The 10153-nt window shown below is 48.5% G+C and overlaps 1 protein-coding gene across 2 annotated transcripts in view; it reads left to right on the top strand.

Annotated features, from left to right (window-relative positions):
• The first annotated feature begins 1771 nt into the window (after positions 1 to 1771).
• Positions 1772 to 10153, top strand: part of REEP5 (receptor accessory protein 5) — a 45840-nt gene continuing 37458 nt past the window's right edge. Inside the window, exons 1-2 of one of the 2 annotated variants that reach the window (XM_069752868.1) lie at positions 1772 to 2069; positions 9307 to 9400. In XM_069752868.1, the coding sequence (XP_069608969.1) occupies positions 1850 to 2069; positions 9307 to 9400 (314 nt within the window). In that variant the 5' untranslated portion in view covers positions 1772 to 1849. The remainder of the gene's footprint in view (positions 2070 to 9306; positions 9401 to 10153) is intronic. The other variant, XM_069752877.1, reaches the window with a different exon arrangement.

Below are 10153 nucleotides of genomic sequence, written 5' to 3'. Positions count from 1 at the left end.
GATTGATCGCAGTGTGCCGGGTGAGGTCCGTGATCGCTCCTGGCACATAGTGCTGGATGTCAGCTGCAATAGTCAGCTGACACCCGGCCGCGCAGCCGATCGCTATGACGTACTATCCCGTCCCTAGGAATTAAGTCCCAGGTCACATTGATGGGGTAGTACGTCAAATGGGTTAAAATACACAGATAGTGATGCCCAGAACCCATTTGGGCCAGGCTGAAGAGACCTGTTTTTGATGTGGGGCTCTCGTTTATATATGTCTGCACTGTAGTATCAGTGGCCCAAAGGCATTTAACCCCCTAAAAATATCAGTTACTTTTACAAATCTGTGAAAATGGGCTGATTGCCCACTTTGATGCCAGTTCTGGTGCCCAGAACCCATTTGGGCCAGGCTGGAGAGTCCTGGGTTTTGATGTGGGGCACCCTGTTCTATTTGTCTGCAGTGTGAGATCAGTAGCCCAAAGGAATTTAACCCTTTCTTCAGCGCTCTTTGGTGACCACTTTGATGCCCATTTTTGTACCAGATTTATTGTTTTTGTAGCTGTTCAGTGTATTCACATCAGGGCACCCAACTGCATTGTCTTTTATTATTGTGATGCTTATTTTTTGTTGTTAAACCTATAAAAAACAGAAAAGAAAGAATTGCCGAATAAGAAACTGAATGAGTAAGAAACCAACTTCAGCCTTGTCCTAGAGGTTGAGTATTTTATGTACAAGGTGGATACATCACACACACACCCCTCCTCTGCACAGTACCTCATCATCTTCCCTATGCAGCCCCACTGAAGGAACATCAACCCTTTACAAAATACATCTTCAGTGCATTCACACCGAGCCCTGTGTCCTCATTCCCATTTGCACAAAGGTCCATGGTGCAGCCCCTCGGTCCTCTCCTCACACGGCTCCACGGTGCAGCCCATCGGTCCTCTCCTCACACGGCTCCACGGTGCAGCCCCTCGGTCCTCTCCTCACACGGCTCCACGGTGCAGCCCATCGGTCCTCTCCTCACACGGCTCCACGGTGCAGCCCCTCGGTCCTCTCCTCACACGGCTCCATGGTGCGGCCCCTCGGTCCTCTCCTCACACGGCTCCACGGTGCAGCCCCTCGGTCCTCTCCTCACACGGCTCCATGGTGCGGCCCCTCGGTCCTCTCCTCACACGGCTCCACGGTGCAGCCCCTCGGTCCTCTCCTCACACGGCTCCACGGTGCAGCCCCTCGGTCCTCTCCTCACAGGGCTCCATGGTGCGGCCCCTCGGTCCTCTCCTCACACGGCTCCACGGTGCAGCCCCTCGGTCCTCTCCTCACACGGCTCCATGGTGCGGCCCCTCGGTCCTCTCCTCACACGGCTCCATGGTGCGGCCCCTCGGTCCTCTCCTCACACGGCTCCACGGTGCGGCCCCTCGGTCCTCTCCTCACACGGCTCCACGGTGCGGCCCCTCGGTCCTCTCCTCACACGGCTCCACGGTGCGGCCCCTCGGTCCTCTCCTCACACGGCTCCACGGTGCAGCCCCTCATTTCTCGCCTCTCCCTCGGCAGCTTCCAGTTATCGGGTCTTTACTCTTCACTGGATTGAAGGAGGCCCCGCCCATTCCAGTGACATCATTACCTTAAAAAAACAACTCTGTTCTAGTCGCTACTGTGGCTGCAGTGCGGGGAGAGCAGGGCGCAGGGGAGGGCAGAGGGCAGCGGGCAGGGGAGGGCAGCGGGCAGGGGAGGGCAGCGGGGAGGGCAGCGGGGAGGGCAGCGGGCAGGGGAGGGCAGCGGGCAGGGGAGGGCAGCAGACGGGAGGGCGGGCTGCCAGCTGACGGCTCTTGTCTCCGGGACTCGGCCTAAATGCTGACGACAAGTGATGGCGGCGCTGAGCTCCGCCTGCGGCTCCTCCCTCCTCCATCTTCAGACCGAGCTCTGCTGCGGGTGTCACGCATCAGCCATCACACGGCCCGGACTCGGCATGGCTACAGCACTGAAGGACGGCTTCGAGAAGTTCCTCAGCCACAAGAATGTGTGCACCGACCTGCTGGAGAAGATCGAGGCCAAGACCGGGGTGAACCGGCGCTACATAGCCCTGGGTGAGCCGTGCCGCCGCGTCTGTACCCGATGTGGCAGCGCCCCATACACAGGAGCAGGCGGCTGCTGGGGGAGCACTGCTGCTGCTGCTCTCTGCTGTCACCGCCTTTGTACACGGGCCCCGGGTCTGTGCTGGGAAGTGTCGCAGTTCAGTGCTGTGTGATGAGACCTTTGTGTTGTCGCAGGAGGCACTGCCATTGTGCGCCAAATGCTGACAACACAAGGAGTGCTGGCAAACAGGGCGGGATCCTGCACCCATAGGTGCGAGACACTGGGAAAAAGTCTGATGATACCAATCCCATCACTAACAGCTGCCCCACCTGATGTTACTGTCATGTCTGTCATCCAGATCTGTGTCCTGGTGATAAGAGCTCCCATCATAGGTGGCTGGAGGCAGTGACGGGAGGCTGGAGCTGGTGGTATACGGATACGGGAGGCTGGAGCTGGTGGTATATGGATACGGGTGGCTGGAGCTGGTGGTATATGGATACGGGCGGCTGGAGCTGGTGGTATATGAGCGGCTGGTGGTATGTGGGCGGCTGGAGCTTGTGGTATATGGATACGGGTGGCTGGAGCTGGTGGTATATGGATACGGGCGGCTGGAGCTGGTGGTATATGAGCGGCTGGTGGTATGTGGGCGGCTGGAGCTTGTGGTATATGGATACGGGTGGCTGGAGCTGGTGGTATATGGATACGGGCGGCTGGAGCTGGTGGTATATGAGCGGCTTGTGGTATATGGATACGGGTGGCTGGAGCTGGTGGTATATGGATACGGGCGGCTGGTGGTATGCGGGCGGCTGGAGCTGGTGGTATATGGATACGGGCGGCTGGAGCTGGTGGTATATGGATACGGGCGGCTGGAGCTGGTGGTATATGGATACGGGCGGCTGGAGCTGGTGGTATATGGATACGGGCGGCTGGAGCTGGTGGTATATGGATACGGGCGGCTGGAGCTGGTGGTATATGGATGCGGGCGGCTGGAGCTGGTGGTATATGGATGCGGGCGGCTGGAGCTGGTGGTATATGGATGCGGGCGGCTGGAGCTGGTGGTATGTGGGCGGCTGATCTCTACCTGCCAGGTGCTGCCATCTATTTGGCTGTACAGTAGGAGGGAATAACAGTGTAACACCTGCTCGGATCCATGTGGTCTCCCGGCTGCCAGCTACCATATGGCAGTGCTCTCGCCAGGCAACATATGGGCCTCCGCTCATCTGCCGACATAAGGGTGTATTGCAGAAATGTAAGGAGACGTTTACAAAGTACACAGTACAAAATGACTTCTCACAGCCAGCGCTCTCCATGGCGAGATGTACGAAACCTGGCGGCTCCTACAAGCGTACACAATAGTGTGTGACTGCCCAATACACAGAAGGCCAAAATTTAAAGCTTGGACAAAGTCACTGCCAGCCTTAAATTTATTTAAAAAAAGGTCTACAATTGAGGACGTCTTTCCTTATCATGAAATATAACAATGAACTTTTTTATATAGAAACAGACTGAAAGGGTTTATCCCACAAAGTACATTTTACAGTAATTAATACATCTTAGAATAAAATATTGGAATAATGTTATGTAAGAGCAATAAAAAGCAACTCGCTACATGGTCTAATTTAAATATGTAATAACAAAGGATAAAAACAAATAATACAAATAATAAAGTATGATGCAAACAAAAGTGCCACCCCCGCAGTGAATTCCTCCACAGTACCCACCATATGCACCTTACCATAACACTACTGTACCCCACACTGTTTCATACAGTATAATGGGGCCATGCATTGCCTTGCATACAGTATAAGGGCCCCACATAAAAAAGAACCAACCTCTCCCAGTTCCCTGACTTGCTCCGGTCTCTTCATGGTGTCTTCTGATCCTCGGTACAGCGGGCGTGTTGTAATAACGTCATCATGCCGCTGCGCTGAGACCTTAGACATAGAGGTGGAATGATAGGATGGAGCATCAGCTGACGCTCCTTTCTCCATCACTGCTTTCAACCATCCAATTCTGTCATCCAGGACGCCTATACAGGTGAAAGCGCTATACCTGGCGGGGGACGCATGCGGCCTTCTGGGCCAATTACACGGTACTTGCCCTGTGAGCCTGAATTTGACCTATGTGCTCTAAAGTCTTGGTAGGGTGAGCAGTGCACATCGGCTCTTCTAGGTGAGTTCTTCATGTAACCCCCTCATAGGGAATCTGTCACCTGAATTGGAGCCTGACAGCGGGGTATATTTTTCTCTCAAACGTCAAAGCATTTCAGAGAAAACCGTTTGATCCGGCAGGTGACAATAGGGAGAGACAAGATTAGTCCAGTGCCGCCGCCCTGGCCGCCTTCTCCCCACATCACATGTCAATCAGCTAGAGCCGTGCTGGCACAATGCGATGTATACCTCCGCCTGGGTGGACGATGTGGCAGCCATACGCCATAGAAACCCTTTACAGAAAGCTAGATATAACTGACAATAATATATATAATTAGTACGTGTGAAAATGAGCAACTTTTATAATATATCTTATCAGAGTAATCCACTACTTTCTGCTCCTGGACTGATCATTCTATTCAGTGGTGAAATCTGTTTTCTGTAAAGACAGATTTTTCCTGTTTTTGAGGAGATGACAGTTGCTGCTCATAAAAATCTATGGAGGGCGGAACTAGAGGCAGACAAATTCTGCTGCAATCTCTCCTTAACTGAAAAATACACTATAAGGCCACAATCACATTTTCTGTATTTGGTCAGTATTTTACCTCCGTATTTGTCCCATTTCTTGCTTTGGCTTACGATTAGTGGAGAAGTATCACAGAATCACATCACCACTTCTGTATTTATTACCCACTCCTGGTTTTGGCTTATAAATACTGAGGTAAAATACTGGCCAAGTACTGAAAGTGTCCTAAGGATTATTGTGTGTTTCCTAGCACATACTTTTGGTTGTCCCTACCCTTCTGCACATGTATGCTCGGATTTCTCACAAATATGTACCCCTCATCCATGCGCAGCACACTAACCCATAGTTTAGTGGAACCATTCACACGTTCATTTACCTAACAGGATGGACACACGGACCTGTTAAACTCATCACATGTTCAGTTGTCCTCATCTCAGACTCGGCCATTCAAGTCTATGGGAATCCAAGAAAAATGGATGAAAAACTGAAAAAAATCTATTTTTCCATTAGTTTTTCATTTGCTTCCAACTAATCCATCAATGGAGAAATAAGTTCACAGTGTACCTTACTAAACACAGGGGAGGAAAAGAAGTGATGTAAAAATGGATGACAGAACAAAAGGCCATTACTTTTATGGCTATGAATATGGAGGCAGCTGCATGAACGTAGTCTATGGGAGTAATGTTCTGTCCATGGCCCGGTAGAACTGCTGAGTAACATTCCTATCCGACCCATAGAGGAAAACTACTCTCTCTGCCTTGCAGGTCTATCGGGATCCGCATTCAGGTGGTGGAAATGCAGAATATTCTCCAGTGTAGATTCGCTTGCAGAAAATCCACAGTATTTTTCAGTGACAACATGGTGCACTATATTGAAAAAGAATCTCCTACTGCACAGTTACCCAGAAATATTCTCATCAGAGTGCTCCTCTATAACCTGTTCCTCCAGTATGACAATCCCAGTGTCCAACGAGCTCCGGTGTGGTGAGGTCCTAGAGCTGGTCACCAGTGGATTTCTCCCTGACTGGTAATTTTTGAAAAACTTTTACACTTTCCCTGCATAAAAACTACTAAAAGTGACCATGTAGTATCCTCACATCCTGGTGGAGCCCATGGTGACCCGCTCCTTCCACTACGGAGGGTCGGGTATTCTTGCCCCCTTACATGTTGCAGTGAGGCCGCTCATTTTCTCCACCTTCCCCCATGTGTATATTGCTCTGCATCTTGCTTCAGATTTGCACAGGAGAACTTCAGATCTTTACTCATCGCTATTTTCAGTGTTTCTGTTCCTCTCCTGGATTTGGCAAGCGCTTACTGTCCAAATTACGCAAGTGTGACTGAGGCATGGCACCACAAAGCTGTTGTATGACTTCAACACCCTCTTTGTACATAGCTGCCACATGGAGGACGGAATATGGCCAGTCTGCTCTCTTCTGCTCGTCATGGTTTACCCTTCTCATTAAACCCTGCACAGCGCCTGATATGAGTAACAAATCGCAGGAGAGATAATGAGGACACAACGTCTTACTAATAGTTTCTTCTCTGCTGTATTGTAACATGGCAGTGCCAGTGATAAGGGCATAGCAAAACTGCAGTCATGAGAATGGTGAAAGTGGGCAGAGGACGTCTCTGTAGTCCAGTATCTCCTTCACACCCATACAGCCATGTGGTGCCCGATCAGGTCGCGCAGGGTGTAACTGCCCTTCTCTCATCGCACCCATATATACTCCTAGATCGTAAACTACTCCCTGCTCTGCTCAGTTATACATCTTATTCTGACCTCCCTATTTCATAAGCATGCTATCTGTGAATTTTATAGAACGTGTACCCATTATATAGAAACTATCTTTATAAGGAAGTACTAAAGAAATGGAAACAGTTTATCAAGAAATACCAGGGTTCACAAACTCAAAGCATAAATGTTAAATTCCCTAGTACCGAAAAACCATTCAAAATGTCCACAATGTTCATATTTTAATTAATACAATTAACTTTGCATTAGTCAAATCGTGAATATTGCATAAATGTTCGATTTTGCTTTTCCCCTTTTCACATGCCAGTGTGTTTAGTGATTTTGCATGTTCCCATTACAGTCTAGGAATCTACGGGACAATGTTTGATTTTCAGATCAAAATCGCTCATTCAAATTATTAGGTCAGTGAAAAATCTAAAAATAGACGGCACACAGTAAGAATCAAAAATGATTAAAAACTCCAAAAGAAGTGACCTGGCATCCTGCTGGCACAATCATTGGAAGACGCTATATAGTGTACAAAACAAGTCAATGAGAAAGCTCAATACATCCAGACATTTTTTGGCGCATTTCTTCATTGTTTCTGCTTAAATAATAATTAAAAACCCTAGTGGCTTCTTCATTATTCAGTGGAGTGAAATAAGACAAACAAAACATGGCCACATAAAGACAGTAAAATGGACTCCACAAAACCCATGGGAAAACACTACAAGAAACTTACCGCAGCCAAAACTGTCAGAATAAAATACCAAAAAACGTCAGTGTTTCCTTAAGGGTATGTGCCCATGTTGCGGATTTTTCTGCACAGTTTTTGAATAATCCGCAGGTAAAACGCATTGCATTTTACCTGCCAATTTACCATGGAATTCCTGTGGATTTTGTGCGGATTCCACCTGCGGTTTTACACCTGCGGATTCCTGTTATAGAGTAGGTGTAAAACGCTGCGGAATCTGCACAAAGAATTGACATGCTGTGGAAAATAAACCGCAGCGTTTCAGCACAGTATTTTCCGCACCATGTGCACTGCGGATTTGGTTTTCCATAGGTTTACATGGTACTGTACAACACATGGAAAACTGCTGCAGATCCGCAGCGTCAAATCCCCGCAGCAAAATCCACAACGTGTGCACATAGCCTAAGTCTTCTGCTTGAAAAACGCTGCAGTTTCACCAGAGTTTAAAAGATGTTGTGTGCATAAAGCCCTATTCAGACCTAACGTGGCTATGAAGATCTGTTTGATAATGTAGAAATCTACTTTGCGCCCCATATATTTATTTCATAGCTTCACCCACTCATAAATGTTTAGACTGCAGCATACGCCTCTCCATTAGCTGGGGACATCACAATGACTCTATATGTGATTTCACGTTTTGTATTGAAGAACTGAAATAAATATACTTTTTGATGATATTCTAATTTACTGAGAAGCCCTTGTACATGGCACTGGATGAAGTCTGTATAGCCGTAAACTACGGCCACAGGCCGTGCACTGCCAGGTAGGATCATGTGCATCAGTCCTGAAGATAGAATATGGTCTGGTGTGCAATCCCTCCTTTATTAGTTTTACGTCTATCTGTAATAGTCAGTTGTTACCCCCCATGGATGACCCTTTTTTGTGTGCAGGGGCATGTGTGATGACCATTTTTATGCGCAGGGGCATGTGTGATGACCATTTTTGTGCGCAGGGGCATGTGTGATGACCATTTTTGTGCGCAGGGGCATGTGTGATGACCATTTTTGTGCGCAGGGGCATGTGTGATGACCATTTTTGTGCGCAGGGGCATGTGTGATGACCATTTTTGTGCGCAGGGGCATGCTTGATGACCATATTTGTGCGCAGGGGCATGCTTTACATAGTAACATAGTTAGTAAGGCCGAAAAAAGACATTTGTCCATCCAGTTCAGCCTATATGCTTTGACCATTTTTGTGCGCAGGGGCATGTTTGATGACCATTTTTGTGCGCAGGGGCATGTTTGATGACCATTTTTGTGTGCAGGGGCATGTTTGATGACCATTTTTGTGTGCAGGGGCATGTTTGATGACCATTTTTGTGCGCAGGGGCATGTTTGACCATTTTTGTGTGTAGGGCTATATTGGAGATGGGGTTGAATACATACTTGCAGTTCCCAGTTGGCTTCATAGACTAGGCCGCTTTCCTATATCCTCCTAGCTGTTTTGTTTGTATTGTGAAACTCCTAAAATAGCTTCTGTAGAAGTACTGCATCCTGGTAGCTGTATATGTCTTATGTAGGTGGCGTTCTTTTCACCCATGCTTTATACTATGAGGCTCCCTCTTTATACTGATCAGTCCTGGTATAATATCCTGCCTGTGTGTAAAATGAGAGCGGCCATGTAGTAATCGCACAGCGACAGCTGAAGCTGTATGGGTATGCTGCCATTTGCATGTGTAGGAGGGGGGGAAGGAGGCAGACTTGGCAGCCGGAGCATTGACGTGCACTATAGGAAGCTGCAGACAAACACCCTGGAAGATGATTCGGTTCCTTGCAGCAGGTAAGCAGCGGAACGGAGTCTTCACAGTAAAACGTCCATATGTCGGTAGCGTTGCGTGCTGCAGTACAGAACAGTTCCCGTAGCCTTTGTGTGGTGCCCTGGTCTTAATCAGAAACTGAGAGAATACCATAAACTCTCCAGATTGAAGTGGTTTCATGCAGCTCACACACTTCGAGGCACCAAAAGGAATGGAAAAGTTGAGTAAATTATATTTTTTCTTCACGGATATGTAACAGAAAGCCTTTGTTCTGCAGAGACTCTGTACATCTGCTGATATTAATGCCTCATTTGTTTTATTTCCCCAACAGCAGTCATTGCCATCTTTGCAGTGTACTTGGTGTTCGGTTATGGGGCGTCTCTGCTTTGCAACTTGATTGGATTTGCCTATCCAGCCTACATCTCGTAAGTGTCTATATGCGTTGTAACTGGCTTATCTGCCGTTTCTTATCCCAAATTGTCATACAATTAAATTTATGCCTAAATTATTCCCAACTTTCTTTGAGAGATATTCTAAGGGCTCATTCTCACTTGTTCGAGACTCGGATAAAGGCCCCTTCACATTAAGCGACGCTGCAGCGATACCGACAACGATCCGGATCGCTGCAGCGTCGCTGTTTGGTCGCTGGAGAGCTGTCACACAGACCGCTCTCCAGCGACCAACGATGCAGGTAACCAGGGTAAACATCGGGTAACTAAGCGCAGGGCCACGCTTAGTAACCCGATGTTTACCCTGGTTACCATCCTAAAAGTAAAAAAAAAAAAAACAGTACATACTTACCTACAGCTGTCTGTCCTCCAGCGCTGTGCTCTGCACTCCTCCTGTACTGGCTGTGAGCACAGCGGCCGGAAAGCAGAGCGGTGACGTCACCGCTCTGCTTTCCGGCTGACCGACGCTCACAGCCATTGCAGGAGGAGAGCAGAGCACAGCGCTGGAGGACAGACGGCTGTAGGTAAGTATGTACTGTTTGTTTTTTTTTACTTTTAGGATGGTAACCAGGGTAAACATCGGGTTACTAAGCGCGGCCCTGCGCTTAGTTACCCGATGTTTACCCTGGTTACCAGTGAAGACGTCGCTGGATCGGTGTCACACACGCCGATCCAGCGGTCTCCAGGGAGTCCAGCGACGAAATAAAGTTCTGGACTTTACTCAGCGAC

The sequence above is a fragment of the Ranitomeya imitator genome, chromosome 1 (assembly GCF_032444005.1).
Source record: "Ranitomeya imitator isolate aRanImi1 chromosome 1, aRanImi1.pri, whole genome shotgun sequence".
Lineage (NCBI taxonomy): Eukaryota > Metazoa > Chordata > Amphibia > Anura > Dendrobatidae > Ranitomeya > Ranitomeya imitator.
Note: the sequence above shows the minus strand (reverse complement) of the source record. Positions and strands in the feature narration are given on the sequence as shown.